This window comes from Scatophagus argus, chromosome 16, assembly GCF_020382885.2.
Source record: "Scatophagus argus isolate fScaArg1 chromosome 16, fScaArg1.pri, whole genome shotgun sequence".
Classification (NCBI taxonomy): domain Eukaryota; kingdom Metazoa; phylum Chordata; class Actinopteri; family Scatophagidae; genus Scatophagus; species Scatophagus argus.
In genome coordinates, this window is record NC_058508.1 from 5,045,215 (window position 1) to 5,066,992 (window position 21,778).

Below are 21,778 nucleotides of genomic sequence, written 5' to 3' on the forward strand. Positions count from 1 at the left end.
AAACAGAACTGGGCTGGGAGGAAGAGGAGGGGTAGAAAGTGAGGCAGCTGAGGGAGGAGAAAAGAAGCAGAGATCTTGAGAGGGGAGATGGGGTGAGATAAGCCGAATGTTACGGGGGAGGAGTTGGAGTAATGGGAGATAGAGCTGGTAGGAAGAGGAGAATTTGGACGCGAGAGAGGGGAAAGGTGGAGGATGAAGAGGAGGAGGCGGAGAGATGGATGATTGCAAGGGGAGGGGGGTGTAGAGGGTGACAAAAATGTAGTCTGGGAACAAATTAAGGTGTTGTAGTCGAGACTTGACAGAAGGAGAGGAGGAGTGGGAGCCTGAAACACTCTTCTGTGTTGTATCCATTATAACAGAATATAGGACAATAGGAGGGCTTTGTTCCAAAATGCGATAAAACCCATCAAAATTAAAAATGTTAGCTCACAGTAATTGTAAAATGGTTCCAGTTACTACATGCATCCAATGAAACACTGCAAACTTTAACTCATGTAAGACGTTGATCTGGTGTTGCTGTCTAACTTTTGCTTTTCCCTAACAAATCTTCAAGCATTTGGCTTGCAGCATGTACCTGACTGACTGTTCCGCAAAACATCAATCTGTGTCAGCGTTTTAAGAATTATTTATTACTTCAACGTATGCACATGGCAATGAATGCTTAGGGTTAGAGAAAGGAAACGTGGTTACGGCAAATAAGTTATGCTTAAAACGTGCCGTGTGGAGTTTTTGGCAACGAATAGCACTACAGAGCAATGTTTGTAGTAATGGGCCCCCGTTTTGTTTGTATTGTGCATGCCCGGGCAAGCACATGGGCGATGCAATCCACCATCCTGCCAGCCTGTTTCACACTATTCCGCTTATCATTGGCAGCGCTAACACAAAGAAAGGTAGTAATGTGCCAATAAAGGCACTAAGAAAGAAGACTGCTGGCTAGCAAACATGGATGCTAGCAAACAATGTGGGACTTTAAATCTTTCAAAAATCAGTTTTGCAAATGATTTAAGAGGTTTAACGTTTAATGTAAACGTAACTTTGTTTGGAATAACTTAATATAAACGAAATTCTATGCCGAGCTGTCAGCAGTGCACAGACTAATGGGTCTGTCTCAGTGAACTTGAAAAGTGGTGGGGAAAATTTTTTTTTTGTTTATTTGTTTTAGAATGAGGATACTGAAACAAATAAAGGAAGAATACCATCAGAATATAAGAATAAGAATATAGAGGCAAGGACAAATGCATCAGTGTGGAGACAAGGATGTGAAATGGGGTCGGAAACACTCATTCAAACACGCAGGCAGGCAGTGCAACAGTATCTTACCTTTTGTTGTTGAACAGCAGCAGGGCAGCAGCGGAAACATGATGGAAGAAAGAAAAAGATTCTAATTAGCATCATGATTTCAGTAAACACTTCAGTCTAGCAGTGTAAAAGGTGTTGGCAGTCATTGATGAAATTTAATTCCACAAAACTTTTGCTCAGGCTTTCATGTTGCACGAGGATGACTTTTGCAAGTTCCCATGACGTTTGTGGTTTTATCTATTGGATAGATTGTCAAGAAATTTGTTTACAGACATTAATATCTCCCCATGTTTTCATCAGGTCTAAAATGAATACTTCTTAAGTTTACAATGAAATAAAACTAATGGCATTCCCATCAGCGTCAGGTGTACTTTGTGTTAAGTGCTAATTAGCAAGTGTAAGCATAGTGACACATAATTAACTAAAATGGTGAACACAGTAGCCATTGTTTTGTCATGTTACTCCGCTAAGAGCAGCCTCACCGAGCTACTGGTGCTTGTGTTTATTTTATTTTTAAGTTTTGGGTTTTGTTGTTTTTTGAGAGTACAGGTGATTGACATTATGTATGTGACATGAGCTGTCTTTTTTCTTTTGCTAGACTGAAAACAACACATCTCTTTGATATTTCCGGCAACCACACAAGGAAAAGAATTAAATAAGTAGGGGAAATGAATAAATGAACACTCCCTGCTTTCCACAGGTACAAAGAATGCAGTCACAGTGCAGGAGTACGCTCCTTCACGATGTCCCAACTCCTCCCCTCCCCTCCCCTCTCTCCTTGTGGTGGCATGGCCCCTGTCAGGTGACACGGGAGCTGATGAGGCCTGACAGAGGGTCAGCGACCTCACTTCCTACTCTAATTGGTCCTGGGTGATAAACCGGCCCCCTGGGACTTGAAGAGATGTAGGCTTGGTGGAGCGGGGAGGAGCTAGGAGTTGTGGAGTGGGGTGAGTAACAGGGTCTAGCGAGACCTCTTCTAACTGAAGCATTTGGTAATGCGCTAATTAATTTTAAGAGTTCGACATCCCCGCCTCTGGCCCTTACTAGAAACAGATGTTAAGCTGAGAGGGAGGGGAAAGGGGTGGTAATGGTGGGTGATACGACGAATGCTGCTGAGCGAAACAAAGATACAGATCTCCAGAAGAACAGAGGAAAAGACAGTGGAGGGTGACAGAATAAAAGAGAGGAAAAATGTTCCAAAGGATCGCAGTCACTGTGCCTCCCCCCTTCTGACAGGTGAAGCGGATGACAGTGCAATTTCACACCTCGCTGAGCGAACGACAGATTCTTCTCTGTTAGCGAGGAGGAGGACAAAACATCCTCCCGAGAAGCCACATGCGCAGCACGCAGACAGAGACACACACGGAAACAAAATGTAATAGAATGTGTTCTGTTAACACTTGTGGGTTACACCCTGAGAAAAACACAATGGCCTATTCATGTGTGTGTATACAATGACACGTGTGTCTTTGAGACAGAAAGGGGGGCTGTTTTCAAGAGGCATTTCTAATTTAATGAAGAAACAGCCAGTGTGTGGGGTATAGGGTGTGTGTGTGTGTGTGTGTGTGTGTGTGTGTGTGTGTGTGTGTGTGTGAGTATACTGGGAGAGTCAACACACAACATTCAAATGGTAAGTTGTCAGCAGTGAGCGAGAGTTTTGCCTAATGTGTCAGGGGGATCTGGAAGTGATCTGTGGCCCTGACATAAAAGCAGGAGGGGTGGGGTGGGGGGTGATATGGGGGGCGATCTGGGTGTTTAACGGGGTAAGAAGGGGCGGGGAGGTCCAGGGAGGCCCAGTTGTTGTAACCTCTGACCTTTCGGCACGCTCCAGGGCCTCCCAGAAGCCACTTCAAATGCGCTCTGCATGGGAGCCCCCCATGCCACAGAGAGAAAGAGAGAGTGAGCACGGAGGGCGAGTCTCAGCTGTCATCGCTGTCACAGAGACGCATGTACACTAAAAACTACTCACTAAACAAGCACACCATTTGTTTCTGTTTCTGTGAGTCTGCTAACCACGGCTCCAGAGCCTCACGTTACATTAAGTCCTCGTGGACAAGCTGCTGCTCCATTACCACACTGGGTTTGTCTGCACTTTCTGCTTTTCACCTTTTTATTTCTCCTTAAGTAACTTTATCAAGCAGCTTTAGCTTTGAAAATAATATCATATTCCACACTATACCAGCTTGTGCCATACTCTGAGTGAAATATTTAAACCCAGGACCTTTGCTACACCATTGCTTCAAGTAAACTCTAGCCTAGATCATCACAATCTTGTTCTTTGATTCAATAAGGAGTCTAATGCCCTGGTGTTGTGCCACATTTCAACCCATCAGATCCTCGTCAGGCACAAAACAGGACAAACTGACATCACATTATACAGTATATACATAAATGTTGGCAACAGGTGACCGAACTAAAAAGCCGCTGGGTACGGCTAAGGTGAGCATGTTTATGAATCACTGATGACTGACAATAGTGGAATGTGGAGGAAAAAAAAAGAGAAGAAGAATATCATAAATGACTCATCGAAACAAAACTGAGTTTAAAAAGGATATGAAAATTAAATAAGAAGATAAAGAATACATAATAAGGAACAGCGCAAAGAAAAAAGCAGAAAAGGAGAGAAAATATTAGTGGAAAAAAAGCAGCTACCCATTATGTTCATTTGTTACTCCAGTTTTTTGGTTGCTTTTCTTTAACATTTTTCATTTTACTTGAGGGTTCAGTCTGACAGCTTGTCATATTGTTGTGGACATCTGTGATCACTGATGTTTGTTTTCATATGACGTATACACTGTGTGGCTGCCCTGGGCTTTTCACTTCAGTCGTATTGCTGTCATTTTGACATGTTTACATGTAATTTTTGTTTTTGTTTATTGCCTGATGAAGCTCTGATTGATCCAAAAATTAAACAGCAACAGTGACTTAAAGAAAACAGACTGAGCGGATTAACCTTTCTGCCTCTTTGGTTCAGCACGGATTGAAGAGTTTTCTTTGGATGCATCACAGATTTGGCATCTTTAGAAAATTTGGGATCTTGACAAGAAATGTAAATAAAGTTTTGTGACTTTGGAGACAACGTTTGGCTGCTCTGCATGACTTTGAGGAGTTCAAGAGGTTACTTGTACCTGAATCACTCCTGCCTTGCACTTTCCCTAAGGTCATAGCCAGCAGTGCTTCATTTGTTTTCCTGTCTTTCTCTTTCTTCCTCTCCCCTCTGAAAGCCATCCCACTCCTTGCTCTTCGATTTCCTCCCTGTACAGAAAACCGACTCACCCCAAAAAACCCTCTCCTGCCCTCTCCTCCTTGCTGCCCTGCAGGGCATTAGATGTCAAACAACACACTCCTGTCTCACCATCTTTCTCCTCTCCGTTTGCCTAAGCGTGTGTGGTCTGATTAGTCAGGCCCCTGTGGTTCTGCTCTGACCCAGGGAGTATGCAGTGCGGTGGGTGAGTGGGTGGGGAGGCAGTTTGATGAGGGTGATGTGCCAGCATGAGGAAATGCGATATCATCCATGAGCTGTCAACCTTCAGTGAGAAAACAGACCCAGAGCGCCGATGCCATGCCAAACCTGTCCTGGCCCAGTTGATACCCCAATTCTTCTCATAGCCTCACGGCTATTTCTGACCGATGTAAAAACCACCTGACAGTTGATGGGAATCTGTCGTAAATCTCCTTGACTGGTTGCAAAAGTGCGCACACAGAGACACGCAACTTGTACATAAATATACATCAACATACAGAAAGTGTGCACAACATTGATCCACTACACATCGGGGAATTCCCTTCCATCTTTAGCCTCCTACAACTGCAGCACACACTTCCAACAGTCTGAGGGCGGATTGCTCATTTACTTTGGCTATGTGAGCAGGCAGCAGCCACCTTGGCCAGACCGACTCTTCCTGGGTCTCCTCTGGCCCAGAGAGAAGCAACGAAGCAGTAACAGCTACAGAGAGAGGGAGAGGGAACCCAGTGGTGGAACCTAAGTACAATTAGACAGGTAGTGTACTTGAGTATAATTTTGATGTGTTTAGAACAAAATTTCTTCCTTGAGTACCTTGAGTTTGTTTAACTGACATTACCTCTGTACTTTAATAAGATGTCGAATGCAGGACTTTTACTCTTAGCGTTCTGACGTTGCTTTGTGTTTCTAAGTAATGGGTTTGAGTATTTATTTCAGCACTAAGTAAAACAGATAAAGAGAAGTAGAGAGTGAAGAAAAGAAGACTGCCAACCACCTACTGGGCTGTGTCCCTGTTCGTAGTTTCTCTGCACAATTTGAAAAGCACCAGTTCTCCAGCCAAAGAGGAAAAACACATGATGCAGATCATTGCTTTAGGATGACTGATAGGGGAGCTGAACAAGAAAGAAAGGGAGAGAAGGGTGGGGGGAGAGGGAAGGGGTGAGAGCTGTTCCTCACAATATATGATTGTAATAGTGTTATTGCACTGAGGGTCTGCGGCAGGTCCAGCTGAGAGGCTGTGAGCAGACACACACACACACACACACATAGCACAAGTGTGGTCAGAAAGAGGGGGAGGTGGGAGAAAAGATTTTAGTCACTTAGTCCTTCATTTCCTGTGAAGGCATGCTAAAGAAATCAGCAATGTGCTGCAAATGTTGCACAAACAACTGCTGGCCATATTGGTGATCACAACTGGCAACAATCCCCAACTGAGTTGATTTGGGCTCCACACTTAACAGCTTGAGCTGTGTGAGTCTCTGTGTGCTCACCATCGCACATGTTCTAACTGTCATACCAGTCATCTGCTCCGAGTGCTCTGCATACACTGGGCACACACGCACGCACACACACACACACACACACACACAGAGTGAAATATTGACACAAGCTGCTGGAAGCCTGGCTATTTTGTGCAGCAAAATGCAGGAAAGGCCTCATCTTTCAGTCATTCAATTCTTGGCCTCTCTGTTCTGTTTTGGTTAATGTCTTGCTGCTTTTCGAGGGACTGAATGCCTAACACATGCTAAACGGGCGCACTCATGTTAATGCGAGCCAGCCTGGATGGAGGCGTGTTGTTATGCATGCATTAAGCATGTAGGGCCTGGGAAATGCTGATGTCGGGTCTATGAGATTTAGAGGAAACAAGTCTACAGCTACAACCTCTAGATTATCAGTTTGTCTATGAATACAGGCCCTGGAGAATACCCCTGCAACCTATAATGACAGACACCATGAATTCTGGAGTCAATGAGCCCAACAAATGTTAACAATGCAGCCCCTCTCGCCGTCACCCCCTTTCAGCCCCCAACCGCCGGGACCATTGTAGCAATTAGTATAATGAATGTGGTTTTGCTGGTAGGTAATCACATACTGTATGGCACAGCCCCCTCTCCCCACATACAGGCGCTCGGCTATGAATGCTTTGGTTTCATTACAGTCCTCCCCTCCAGAAAAATCCACTCACTCCCACTTGCTCTCCCTCTCTCTTTCTCTTCCTCGCAAGCTCGCCTCCTAACTCCTACACCCTTCCTTTCCGCTCCGTTCAAATCTAAACAAAAGACACATCTGGTCTGTCTCTTAGCCCCCTTTTCTCCCCTCTCGCTTTCTTTCTCTTTAACTCCCTCCTTGTTTCTACTCTGAGTCTTTTTCAACTGTTTCTATCAGGATAAGAGCAGCACTTTGTTGGTGGGAAGAGCCGGGTGAAGGAGCTTTGTTAGAGGGTCAACCACTCGACTTAAGATTGTCGCTGGAGTCCAACTCGCTGTGAAAGAAGACCACTGTATCCCACAACCTCATGTATACAAACTCCTAACCGTCTGTATATTAATCGGTCTAGAGTTCGGAGGAGTTCTCAAAACTGTTTATGTATCCGTCATCAGTAAACAGCAGCGATTCCCAAACCTTTTTGTCTGAAGTACCGCCACAGTCCGTCAGGTGAAGTACTGCTTCATCAACACACCATCGGTATTGTTCCAGATGTGTTCATTTAAATGAACTTTGACAGATGTCATTTTTAAAAAGTGGATATTATAAGAATATTTTTAGACTTTTGAAGTGTTGGTGTCTAGCTTGGTTTGGTCATGTTTAGGCTCATACTACCTTCTTAGTAACAGAACAACTTACTAACAGAAGCAGAAGGTTTAAATCGTTTTATCCATTACTTTTAACCTGCTATTTCAACCATTTAGCCATCGCTTTTACATCGCTATTTCAGTTATTTATCCATTTCAAGAATTTCTTTTTTGACTTTCACCATTTTTATATTTATCTATCACTTTCACTTCGTACTTTTGGCTAACTAACCTATTTGAACCATTAATTTATTCCTTTAGGCTAACCAGTTCAACGGCTGATCTATTGTTTAACTAATTATTTGAGTTTATCCTTTACTTTTAGCAAACTATTTAAACTATTTATGCCCCTTTTAGCTAACTGTTCAAACTTCTTTCCTTGCTTGTTAACTAGTTATTATACACTTTTAGTAGCAACACATAGTGATCAATATATGCTATATATGTAAATATATTTTCTGAACCAACTCAAAATTCCTTTCCTTTAAATTACCCGAGCTTCTCTACAATCTTTCCTCATACGTCCTGGCATCTGCAGGAGTATCCCCTGGGGAATCACCAAACTACAGGATTTCCTAAACCTCTTGCTGATGAAGCAAACACTGCAGCAGGCTTGTGTAACGTCGAACATCAACATCGGCTACATCTCTTTAAACTGTGCCACAGGCAGAACTGGGAACATGTTGCTGCTCAAATTTAGAATTATTGATTATCTTCTCAAAAGATAACCTCCTTCATCTGCTGTGCCAATCAGAGCCCTTGGGGAGTCTCCCATCTCCACCAAGCCCACTGACACCGCCACACGCTCAAATGAAGGCTGCAAGTGTACAAAACAAGGTTGTTGGGTGTTTTTTTTTTCTTTTAGAAAAAAGAAAAGCTTTTACATCTGTTTGCAAGTTATTGTTGTTTGCCCACAGATGTGCATAAATGTGCATTTTTACATGTTTGCAGAACTCTCCATCTGTGTGTGAGTGCCACCTTTAACACTTCATCCCCATGATCACAAACTGAACACACAGGCTTAATATGAGACTCTTTTTGAGGTTCGGTTGTAAGACTGTCCATCTGTGGGTCATACGGGTCATCATGACAGCTTCACATCTGGATCCAAGCTGCTATTGAACTTCTTCCTCTGCCTTTTTTGCTTGCCTCTCACTTTTTTTTTCAACCCATTTTCTTAACCTTATATTTCTCTTTTTCTCACTCGCTTTCCAGACCCATTTCTCTCGATTTCTCCCTCCCTCCCTTGGTTTTATATGGAAAAACATTCCTGGTGTTCTACTCGGCTCCAGTGAAACCTGGTGCTTATTTTCAGTGCCCTAAATTGATAGCAAATGTGAGGACAGATCCCTCCTCTCGTTCACCCCCACCACCACCTCCTCCTCCTCCTCCTCCTCCTCCCTTTTTGGCATTAACAGTGAGGATACGTGGAACATTTTCGTGACCATATTGAACCCTGGGGTTTTATGTTTTTGAAGGTGTTCCCCTTTATATTCAACTGCATGTGTTTTTGTTGAATTTCTGGGGAGAGAAAGTCTACAGCCTGAGAGTCTCCTTGAGAGCAGGACTGAGTCATAGACATTTTGTTTTTCAATAAGCCCCCCACTGCACCGTGGAAACCAAACCTGGTTAGCCTCAGCTGTCTTTACCCATAATTCAACAATCCCTGTGTGTTTGTTTTCTCTTTTTGCCTCTCTCTCCCCCCTTTCGCTCTCTTTCTCTGACTCTGTAAGTGAAACCCTAACTGCTCCCTTCATTTTGATGCAGCCAACTGAGTTCTGCTGGACCAAAATGCCCTCTATTGTTATGGATGTGTGCCGGGGAGAGAAACCGAGCCTTGAGGATCGTTCCTCTGTGGGTGAAGCTTATAATGGTTTTGATTAGTAAATGAGAGAAGAAAACCCAGTCAGCTCCTTGTGAAGTCTGTTTTAGTTTGAAAAATGCAAACCTTTGGGTTTTGTGGGTGAAGGTGTCGTCTGTAACTTCCATGAAACCGTCTTGTAAACTAAACCTTAAAAATGTATGTTTGTTTTCTTTGACACGTATGCAGGCAATTCACAAATCAAGCAACTAACCACATGGATGACAGTGTAACACCAAATTAAGCTGATGTTTTCAACAGTTACCAATCACAATGAGTCATCTGTTCATCAGTCAATAAAGTAGCTGCACTAACTCATGTCCCACTCATTACAGTAGCTTACTGTCATCAGTTTGCAGAAATCAGAAAGCACAACACAGTAAAGGGGGACTTACTGTGCTCTCTGGGAGCTGGTTGGTGAGACAGCCATAACTAGCCTTAGCTAAAGATAAATTATTTTTCCCCTTAGCTTTGACATTGCGTAGTTCCACATCATTATGCAGAACCTAAATATGGAGGACAAAAGCAGTTAATCTAGGTGTGCTAAAAGATATCAGCATAGCACATTATCATCTCAGCTTCTCATTCAAATGAAATTAATTTGATTTCATATGGTTAAGTTACTCGTTACTAGTTACTCTAAATTGTTACGCTAAACATTTTTGGCCACGTGGGGGCAGCAGAAAGAACTGACAATGACATATTATCACTTTGTCAAGCTAATATGACAAACTCATTGATAGCAATTTGCATATCCAGCAGCAGAGAAACATCATTCAAATTGCATCTGCTCAAAACATTTAAGTCCAATACTCACTTTCCTTTAGATCTGTTTTTGTTCTCTACAAACTCCTGAGGAAAATACCCGGCCCTTTAGCTGCTAAATGCTCCAATGTGTTCACTAACTAGTCACTAATTGTGTCTGTATGCAGTTTGGTGCTGAGCAGCTAGTACACAATGGGTTTTTAGAGGTTTTTTGAAGAAACAGCTGTCTGCTTTGGCTGAAAAATGATGCCATGAGAGTGGTGAGAGTGAATCAAAACAGTAGTTGTGGCTTGTAAAAACCAAAGAAATGATCTGAAAAAAAAAAAACCTAAAAATCTCCACGGAGCTACGGAGCTGAGAGAAACTGCAGAGTCAGGTTATAATTCTCTGTTGCGGCAACAACACAAGCAACGCTATTTAATGTACATACAAGAAGCCATGTGATTAAAACTGCTTTAAATGTTAGCTATTAGCTATTGATAAGCAAAAGGCTATTTCAGAATGGTGTTTCATTTTGAATACTTTCTAGCTCCTAGTGGTCAAAATGCACTCCATGAAGCTTTTGGTTGCTCCTGAGCCAAGCAAGAGGATGGTGGTAGGCTAGCTGGTGGTTGTTGAGCTCTGCACGGATGGAGAGCCAGGCCTGCCTGTTTGTATTGGCCAACTTTCAGCATTCCACATGTCTTTGTGATTTTCAGCTCCCTGACCTCAGGAGACCCTCCAAGCTACTGTAAGTTATACTCACACCAGGAGCACAGATGGATCAGGAAGGAAAGATGAAATCCTATTGGTGCTTGGCTGGTTTCTAAAGGCACATGTAATGAAAAATACAGGCCACACTGCAGCTGCCACAACAAATCAACTTTAACTCTGAAATATGAGTTGATGATGAGAACAATTTCTATATTGATGATAAGTGGCATCTTTCTGTTTTCTAAGGAATGTCTACTATTGTTTGAGTTATAGGAAATTTTAGCACTACAATTCAGAATAAAGTCGTTATTATGTTTTTCCTGAAAATATGGATTACTTAATGTTAAGTCACCAGCTTTTATTAAATTTAAATTTTATTAAATAAAATTAATTATTTAATTCTACAATTACGACCAGCTATTTAAGAAATTGGACAGAGTGCGACAGTTTTGGAGATGAGAAGATGGAAGCAGTGTGTTGAAATTCCCCACTGGTGCTCCAAGTGGAACAGTAAGCCAGAGGCAACAGGCTACTGTGTGTCACAGAGTCGGCAGCGACCCATGTGGGCTGTATCTTTTGCTCTAATGAATTGTTAGCAGAACTAGTCATGGGGCTTCTAAAGAAAATGAAATTAAGTGCTAACAAAGTTAGATGTGCTAATTACAGACTCACGCTGACTGCCTAGTCAGGAGAAGAGAGCGATTCCATCTCACTCCAAATGCACACGTCTGACTATGCTGTACTTATATGTCTCTTAATTTAATACAATAACCAAATATGACACCTATCCAATGCCTGAAGACGGTTCATTGAATATACAAGCAGACTGAGTCACTGTATGTTGGCATAACAGTGTCAGTGTCACCTTGTCCCACTGCTCCACATCACCTTGATCGCCCTAACAGGCTGTTTAGCAACATGACGGAGAATAGCAAAGTGGGCACGGTGCATCTAACTGTGTGCATGATAAGCAGAGGTTAAGTTGAACATTAAGAGAACAAAGATAAAGACAGAATGAGGCAAGTTAAGAAATTAAGAGACGGTGCGTGCACAAGATTAAGAGGAGGTGCAGAGGTGATTAGGGTGAGAGAAGGGAGGGAGGAGGGTGTTCATAGCCAAATTAAAGAACAAGTAGTGCCTTGGGGCTGATCTAAACAGGATTTACCTGTTGCTGTCCCGAGGTGACTCGCTTCACTCATTTACCGAACAGAGCTGCAGGGCCCAAACTCCCAAACACCTCATTAATTAAGGTGCCGACATGCAAAATGTTCTGCACGTGAGTGTGTTGATGTGTGTGTGTGTGTGTGTGTGTGTGCATGCACACTTGCAACCTCAATTTCCTTGTACATAATTCTCTACATTTTTGTTCTTTATTGAATCATCTCAAACTGTCAGAGTCTCATGAACTCCCATAAATGTAAAGTTAATTTTATTTTTACCTTTCTCTAATGTATATGGTAGTGTACTACTCTAACAGAGATCTCTGTTATGGCAACATAAACCCAACCACCTCACAATGTATCTGCTTGCCTGAGGGAGGCTGCCTGCTATTCACTTGGTCTGGTTTATTCAACTTCAGTCAATAGAGTAATAAATTAAAATCTATAATAAACAAATCATGATGTCATAAATCCTCAAAGCAAAACAGTAGGGTGACAGGTGGAGAGGGGGAGGTGTGAAGGCAAAAAGGGGAATTTTTTTAGCAAATGTCACGCCAGCCCTTGGGTAAACTAGTCTCTTTGAATTGACATATTACAACACAGGCCTCAACACACTAACATATTCAAAGCATGCTCATTAGCGGGTCATAGCTGGATGTCACCCTGCAGTTACCAACCCTATTATTCGAAAAACCAAAAACAATAACTGTCAGCCACAATCGACAAAGCTGGGAATAGTGCCTGCAACCGGAGAACAAACTGTCTACTGCCCCCCTCTCCCTCACCAAAAAACACTCCTATATCCGCCCTTTGCCCTGGGGATGTGTGTCAGGATGGTTTACACACTAAAAACAAACACGCATCCCATTGCAACAGCAAGAGAAATGGATGTGGGTTTGGACGAGGTGGGAGACGGAGGGAAGAGGGAATGGAATGGAAAGAAGGGGGGAGGCAGAGCCAGGATCAGGGTACAGATGAAGAAGAGAGAGAGAAGCAGGGAAGGAGGGAGGATACAGCAAGAGAGTGAAAGTTGTCATAAAACGACAATAATAAGAGGCCTCATTGCCACCCAGTGACCACATCAAGGCTGCTGTAATGACAGGCTGTGCAGAACACATGTCCGCCTGAGTGAGGGAGTGTGTGTGTGTTTGTGCGTGACGCGTGTGCGTCCTTCTGTCAGTGCTAAAAAATGGCTTAGTTAACCGAGTGATATTATTCTCAGCATGGACACATGCACAGTACATCATACATACCACAAAGCAACACTCTACAGGGCACAAAGTGTGCACACACAGCCTTTAATTTCGACTACATTATGCTCTCTACTCACTCAGGCAATGTAAGTACATATGTACTTTACTGGTTAGAGCACAAACTACAAATATTTTCACTTATGTCTGACACAGCAGTACCAGTCCTTTTATGTTTCTGACCCATTACAGTGACACTATGTCTATTTGTGATCTCTCGTGGCAATGTGGAAAAAGGTCAAGCTATCTAGAATTACAGAGCAAATTTAAAGAGAAAGTAAACATGATTTGGGAAAAACAACAGAGAAATTTTGTACTTCAGAAATACTTATTTCATTCTTATCCATTTAATCAAGTATTGATCCTACTATCTGACTCCAACTATTGATTTTCTTGGCACTGCTTTGAGGGTGCTGATCCACGGGTTGGGAAGTACTGGTCTAACACAAACTCAACAAGCTTTCCACCACTAAGCCTTTTATGGTGATGGTATACTTGCATTTAACTAGGCAAAATTAACATTATGCCTCTGCAAAAGGGAATTCAGCACATGAATTGCGGGGGGGGGGGTTTATGTGAAGCAACATGTGAATGAACTACAACAATGGAAGAGAATTTTAGAGAGAAACTTAAAGAGCTTGTCAACGCTCCCCCCTTTTCTGCCTTGATCTTATCATAAAGAAGGTTGTAACCTCCTTGAGGAACTTCTCAAGGAAAATAATCACGTGTTGGCCACCAGTCAGCCCTCATCTGCAACCTAGAGGATACAATTTCATGGAAAATAATCCTCCTGGTGCGCACATTGTATGGAAATACCTGAAGGTGTGTGTGTAAAATGCTGCCTGTATCAAAGCCAGTAGTATAAATAGAGGTATATGAAGAGATTACCATCTTTGTAACGAGTCCATTACATGATACAATCACACTGGATAGAAAACTACTGTTACAATACTCTCTACAGATCAATGGCTGCTCATTTATCAGCCTTGCTCATCATTGGACAGTCTCTGGAAATATTTTCTCTATCTCTCATCCATTTTCATTAAGGGTCAGACCTGTGACAGCACACCCTGGCTTGGTGGAGTATGGGGCAGCAGCCCCTTTTCACTGCAGCAAACTGGCTAAATAAACTTTATTACACAGGAATATCTATTGAAGGTTTGCTAGCATTTGCCATCATTAACTGAAGGTCATTTCACAACAAGTAAGGCTACAGCAATCAGAGGGTGCTTTAATATGAATTCAACCTTCTGTTTATAATATGACAAATTTGTCTTTCAAAAGCTACACATGGTGTGTTGAAAATCAAACCCTATTTACTACATAATGTGCTATATTTACTCTCTGCCATTTTATTTCAATGTCTGAATGCTGATTGTAAATTTAAACACTACATGTTGCCCTAAAAAATTCCACAATGGAATGAAAAAAGGGCCCTTGGCGTTCTGTCCACTTTCCCACAGCGCAACGTCATATTTTATAGATGTGAAAATTACTGTTTGGTGTGAGTGTGCGCCTGTCAGTGATGACGCAAAAATGATGATAAGCGTCCAAAATCTCAATTTCCTGCTTACTATGGAATACGCTGTTAAGTCGCTATCATATAGGGTGTGGTAAATGAGGAAGAGATTTAATGCAAAACTGCAGCCACAGCAGGGGTTTTCCATCAGCTCTCAAAGGCAAACATTAGCTGTGTCATTCCTCATTGGTGTGTTCCCAGAAGCTCAACATGGGTGAAGGTTTCCACCCATAGAGAGTAACTCTATAGCAGTTTTCTACTGGGCTGTGAAGTCTGGGGTTTAACATTTTATAGCATCAAGATCAGGCTAATACATTTTGCATTAGTCAGGGCACACAGTCAGCGTCACTCCTGACCACTTTGGCGTGTGATGTTAGTATCTTTGGAAAAAAGTTCAATGTCAACCCCTGCTCACAATACTAGACAGAGTAGAGGGTGGTATTAAAACTTCTGTTCTTGTATGCATTGAGTGAAAGGTTTTTACAATTAGTCAACCCTACTTCAGCTTTCTGCCCACCGTATCTTCCTGCTGAGGTAGACACAGCATTAGGTCGCTCACTGAAACAACTGCTGTATACAGCATTGCCAGTATTATTATCACTGCAATATGAATGTATGTGATAAACACACTGCAACAGACTGACTAAACTTTACTTTATTTATACGTGCCATTTGACTCATCAGATGGGGCCCTGGATACATGGGCCTGTATTCACACCATTTGGCCAATCAGAAGCACCAGCTTGCCATCGGCTATTCCAATTTTATTTCATTTCTTTATGCAGTGAGCATAAGCCGTTCAATGTTTGGGTCTATGTTAGCAATGTACCTTTAAAGCAGTAAGCTATAGCTAACTGTATAGCTAATATGCACATGTCAGTATTTTTGTCATATGTCATTACTGCAGTATTAAACAATGTTATGGCCCATCACAGATTTTCTTTATATCATGCAGGCCTAGTAAACAGGCCACAGACTGGGCTTTGGGTAGACGTCCTCACATCGAATGTTGTAGACATGTCCGATACAGCTAGCATGTATGTACAGATGGTTTTGAACAGAAAAAGAAGCATGAGCTTGTAAAGTATGAAGCCAAGGAACAGTTGAAATATATTCCAAGCAAAATCTGAGCAGGTCCAAAATAAAATCAGCTAAGTTTCACCCTCGAGTGTGATAAACAGTGTGTGCAGGACACGGCTGTTTACCAGAGCAGACATGGACAAAGACTGCCAGACAGGCAGCAGTGGAGCGATGGAGGGACCTGAGCCCAGGAGAGAAAATCCTGTTCTTTTTCACAAACACCTTGTAGGGAAAAAAAGGCCTGACCACAAAAGAGTCTCTGTGCTTGAGGCTATTTCAGTTAAGAGTTCTAGCCAGGACATATCCACAAGTGAGATGGAAAGAGAAAAAGAGAAAAGGGAGCTTTATTTGGTTAACAACTGCCACGAATCAGTATGGGGGAAGAATGTGTGTAATTTGTTTGTTTTGCATTAAGATATAAAATATGTTGGGATTACTTCATCACACATCTAAAGCCCAATGAAAAGGATATGGGTGAGAGTTTAGAAGGGGGGAACCACAATTTTTTGTAAGTTGGGTTAAAAGAAAGCAGCAGTGCCAAAAAGACAGCCTCAATCAAACATCAGTCAACAGTTGCAGCCAACTATTTGGCAAGGGGATAGATGCAGATGAACTGAAATGCTCCACCAGTATCCAGCATACCATTTATTTCACCCATTTGGCCATGACTCTTGGCTAAAAGTTATGAATAAATGGACAAAACAGCTAGCTAACTGTTTTGTCCATTTATCAGTTACTTTAGGCTCACTATTTGAGCATTTTATAATTATTTTAAATCATTTTTACTTTAAGCCATTTCACCATTTATCTGCTCTGTTCAACTAACTATTTGGACTGTCTGTCCAATAACATACTTTTATCTGTTTTAGCCAATTAGAGATACTATAACTCTGCAGTCTTTCAATGTATCCTGGAGGAGAAGAACCCCTGGCTAGGAACCACTACATCCCGATGTGTATCATGGTCTTGTATTTGTCTTGAAAGTCTGAACTGAACTGAAGGCCGTTTTGTGCCTAAAAGTGATGTTGATATATTGAATGTGACATTGGTCATGCAGGGTAAACACTCACAGTACATTCTTAGAAGATTTTATGCATGCTGCTCTTGGAGTTTGCTTAAAGACTGAAACAGCAACTCTCTGTGCAAGCCATCTTTATTTGACTGGGAGAACCATGACTCTTATCATAAACATTTCCCTATGTAGCTGCCAGGATTTTGCAGTTTCAATCAGTTTCATTTTTTCAAAAAAAATTAACAGAATTCTACAAACGTATCAAAAACAAAAAAACATGGCCTTGGAGTCACACACATCAGTGTGTTTAGGGAAATCACCCTGGATCCAGGTAGTGGGGATCTTTTCTGATATTTTTCAGTGTGAATAGTATCTTGTTAGGGTCCATTTTACAGTCAGGCCAGATGGGAAAGTAAACTCAGATGAAAAGAATAGAAACAGTAAAATAGTAGGCAGGGAAAAAAAGAAAGCAGGGATCAGAGATGCTCTCAGGGCCAAAACCGCAGATAAAAATCTAACCGCAGAATGAAGGCCAGATTGCTCTAATTCACTGTCATCTCAAATATTTTTTTTTCCTGCGTGGAGGGAGAGAGCGAGACAGAGAAGTGTGGAGGAAAGAACCCCGCCCCCCCTTCCTGCCCTGTCCACCCACACCCACTCCTCTCCTCCATTCAGATTTACTGCTCTTAAATTGTTTGCCCTGTGCTTTTAATGGCCATCTCTAGATCATCAGCTCTTAAAATAAACACCGAGGCTAGGATTACCTTCTGTATCGCTGTTCCACTGAAGCAGAACACACGTTCACACACGCAGTTTCGCTCTGCTCCTCTCTTTCCGTCTTTACGTTAGTTCCGTGCGCGCTCCCCTGTATGTTTGGATTGCTGGAGGAGAGCCTCGACATTGAGGCTGAGTAGCAGAAGAATGGAAATTCAAGTAGGGCTCAGAAGCAGGGTGGTCTGCATCTAATAATACATCAATCAAATGTTACAGCACAAAGGGTGAATAACGGAGTAGATCAGCTGTATTGCTGCTGCTGAGGGAATATCAGAGGGAGTGAAAATGCCCACTAATAAGTGTAACTGTAATATTGAGCCCTTACAGCTTCCAAGTTTTAAATCGTTTGCAGATCATTTCTGAGCAAAATAGGATTTTGATTAAATTTCAAGAGTGAGAATCATGTGGTTTTATAACTCTTACTTTCGCGGTGACAGACTGCACCCCGTCAAGGACCAGCGAGGGGGACCCAACTGGGACCTGGTTTGCCAATTCTCTGAGGCCTGCCACGGGACAGCTGGGTCATATCGACGTGTGTACATTTCTGTTCCTGGTTGCTTGCAAATGTGTTCGCTTTTCTTCATGTGTACCTACAAGGCCCACAGGCCTCAGGTGTGAATGGGGTTCAGCTGCTCAGTGAGTCCAGAGAGGACACTCATATGCTCCACTGCAGACAGCGTTTGTTGTTGCTTGGCCTGCATCTATAGCACACATGAGCATATGCATGGAAGCACGCACACACTCTCGTGGAGTACATACACAAGCAACACCTAAAAATGTACTTCACACACTTAAAGAGAGCCACTGGGGATGCAGGCTTAATCTTTTAAGAGGAAAAACAGATTGCCTTTGAAAAAATGAAAAAGGAAAGGGATGCAGGCTCATGTTTATGAATGATAACAACTCATCAACCAACTCACATGCAACGGTTGTATTAATATGCAAATATATAGTATGTATACTATAGTATATCCTGTCACTCCCTGAGCGTACCTTTGAGATTGCACTCAAAGAGACTGGCGAGTGACAATAACAAATCTCTTCCCTCCTCCATCGGCAGCAATCAGGGGCTACAGGTAGGTGCAGGGGTGGAGCAGTGTCAGATGATGAAGAAGAAAACATGGTGGCTTGAATAGACCACCTACATGAACTGAATTTGCCCACGTGAACCTCCTCATAGCTGTCACTCCCATATTTCAATGTTTCACTTTACCCTAATGTTTTGTTTGAGGTCCTCGACACTCCAGATTGTCTTCAGCAGCTCAAAAAATATACTTCACACTGTTTTGTGAGTTTGATACTTCATGACATTTCCTCATTATACACTGACAGGATTGCATATAACGTGATTTTGAACTAAAACTGTTACAGAAAGATTTTCTTCAGTGTGGGGTCTCACGGACCCCAGCTGTTAGATACAATGGATGGCTGTTTTCTATCTATGATTGCTGTGGACAGGAATTTTTTTATGCACTTGCACCCATTCAAAATCCCAACTGAGTGCGTCTGGATCTCTGTTATGGGAGTTTCTAACAGGAAATCTGACCTCTCTAACTGAACCTAAACACACATGAAGACCCTTCTGTGTCTGTCAATGACATGAACTCACTTAACGCATAGCAAACATTAAACAAGTTGCTTCTCCTCAACAATGGATTATAATGATTTCTGTATTTTGTTTCCCTTTTCAAAGGCACAGTCTCAGTTTGAGGCAAATGAACAAGTTGATGCTTTAACGCTTTTCTACATATTAGCTTTTAATAAGGTCAAAATAAAATTAAAAAACATACATAACGGTTGATTTAGCAAATCTTTAATTATTCTTACCTATGCACCATCAGAATCAGAATCAGAATACTTTATTGATCCCTGGGGGAAACTGGGACATCTGTGCAAGCCCAAGTCAGGAGGGAGTAAAGCCAGTGTCAACAACACACAAGGGGTAAGCCATTTGCTGGTTTCCCGGCTCTTTTCTATCACAGGCTCTCCTGATTTTTTAAACAGTATCTGAGCTGCAATCTCAAAGGGCACTTAGAGCTTCTTACAGGATAAAATTTACACGTAAGCCCCCTGGACCGATCTAAGCCTCATAAAATGTGTGAATAACATTAAGGGAGAAATCTGCTACAAAATTACAATTTGACATTTTCATATGTCGTACTTGGTCCACCCCCAATGACAAGTGTTTATATATCCAGAAATAGAATACCATAATGCCAAGAAAGTCTCATATCCTTTTTCTCAGAGGAATATAAATTATTCTTTAGAAGGTAAAATCACTCTCTGACTATAAAAATGAATGGTGGAATAAAGTCAGTACAGAAGCTACTTGTGACACTACTTTATCTAAGCAGAGTCACTCAGCTATGCTGTATAGGATAAGTGTGGGGATGCCCTCTATAGAGTGAAAGCGATCCGAGTGGATTCCTCTGGCAAAGCTCTGTGCTCTGGTTGCCCACACAGTGGGCCAGAGTGCCACTGAAACGGCCCAGCACTGCATGGCTACTCACTGTGCCAAGCAGGCCAGTCGCTGACACTCCTTGGATATCACCCAGGAAAGGTACACTGAGCACGAAAAAAAGCCATGTGTCCATGGCAACTCTGTTCATCGACCTCCCTGGACAGCCATCAATGCTCAGATACAGTAAGGCTGTTTACACGCTGAAGCATCATTTTTGCTGTGAGCTTTAAGTTGACACAGATTTTTTTTCCAGGATATAAACATATGAAATGTATAAAACTATAATATTTGACAAGTGTTGTTCTGATGAATAAATCCAAAAACACAACACAATTCCATAAACTTCTTTCCCCCTAATCTCCTCCATATTTCTATTGCTCACCAGGGAGAGAGGGGAAAAAAACGGTGTTGTTTTTCTATCTTTTATGAAATTTATGCATCGAAGCTGCCAATAAGAATTCAAATGAGTCTGAAATTATAGACGAGAGAGCCGAGCGTTGACAGTTGACGGGTATAATGAGAATATTACCATCCAGAATTGTGCCTGTGAAACGGAGCCGGCCGTCCACATGAAAAGCAAACAGACGGAGAAAGTGAGCGAACGTGTCAGGTGATTTGGTGATTTTTTTGAGCAGGAGCCCAGAGCTGGACGGAGCTCTGCCCTGGAGAGTGTCCTCAGAGGAAGAACGAAGGAGGGAGACCAGAATGAAGAAGGATGAGCTATTAAATAAAAATACAACACTGAGATAAGTAAAGGTATGCTGCTGTACAAAGTCCAAATGAACTGAGAAAGATATGCAAAAAAAAAAAAATAGCACAAAAATGGCGACCCTGAATGTATAATTCTACATGATTAAAATATCTAAAGCAAACAGTGTCATAGTTACACATATTGTCAAATCTTCCTCATCTAAGAGCAGAACACAAAAACACTCCCTGCTTTCTTCTCTCCAATGGTTTGTTCAAAGTGTAAATCCCTCTCTTCATTTCTTTGTAACCGCCTGAGCGGCGCATTTGCTGTTCAGCTGCTCAGAGAGGAGGCGAGCTTATTTATTTATCCATTTTCCATTAATTAGAACACTCGCGCCGACAAACGCAGAAGTAGCCGCATTAGCGCCTAGTTTACACCCATGTTCCCCAGACTACTGACTCTCAGAATGCATTAGAAAGTCCTTTTTTTTTTTTTTTTCTAGTGACGATAACAGAGAAAAGGCACCCAGGTGCACTTGTAGACACACAAAAGACACTTTAAAACACAGCCTGCCAGAATTTCTGAACTCAGCATGAATTCAGCAACATAAACGATTTTTACATTCATAAAACAAACTTGTTGATAAGACAAGTTAGTTCAAAAGTATGGAGAGCCAGACGAGGCTAAATGTGTTACTGAAATAAGCACAAAATAACACAGATAAAGTATGGATAAGTATGGAGTGCTCCTTACAGTCTGCAGCTTTATTCCATACTGTGCTTAGTATCGGGAACGGGACCCCCACCTCTGCGACCCCATATATTCATTCTGTTATTTCAGGGAACAAAAGCGGGGCTCTCGAGGCCATGGGTGGATCCATGAAAGGAAGAAAGGAGTCCTGCTCCTGGTCCTGTCTGAATAGAGGCCTTTCACACTTAGAGAGGCCTGTTTACTCTCCCTCAATAATGGCTCTAATTTTCTGATCATTATTGAGTAATTCCATCCACCCCCACACCCAGCGTTTAACGCTTTCTCCAATCACTCAGGGCACAACGTTCTTGTCTCCAAAGGGCCCCTGAATGACGTACATCAGTCCCTAATCCTGACTAGCATTTCCGGCTCCGCCTATGAGGACATCTGTGAAGACACCTGAAGACATTTAGCAAAAGTGAAAAAT

General features: G+C 42.2%; 1 protein-coding gene across 18 annotated transcripts in view; it reads right to left on the minus strand.

The window, feature by feature from the left end:
* nfixb (nuclear factor I/Xb) overlaps window positions 1-21,778 on the minus strand; it is a 134,046-nt gene that overhangs the window by 65,803 nt on the left and 46,465 nt on the right. The window contains exon 3 of one of the 18 annotated variants that reach the window (XM_046414865.1): window positions 1,026-1,320. The exons of the other annotated variants lie outside the window; for them this stretch is intronic. Within the exon in view, the coding sequence (XP_046270821.1) occupies window positions 1,241-1,320 (80 nt within the window). The 3' untranslated portion in view covers window positions 1,026-1,240. Of the gene's footprint in view, window positions 1-1,025; window positions 1,321-21,778 lie in introns of those variants that run through there. 18 annotated transcript variants of the gene reach the window in all.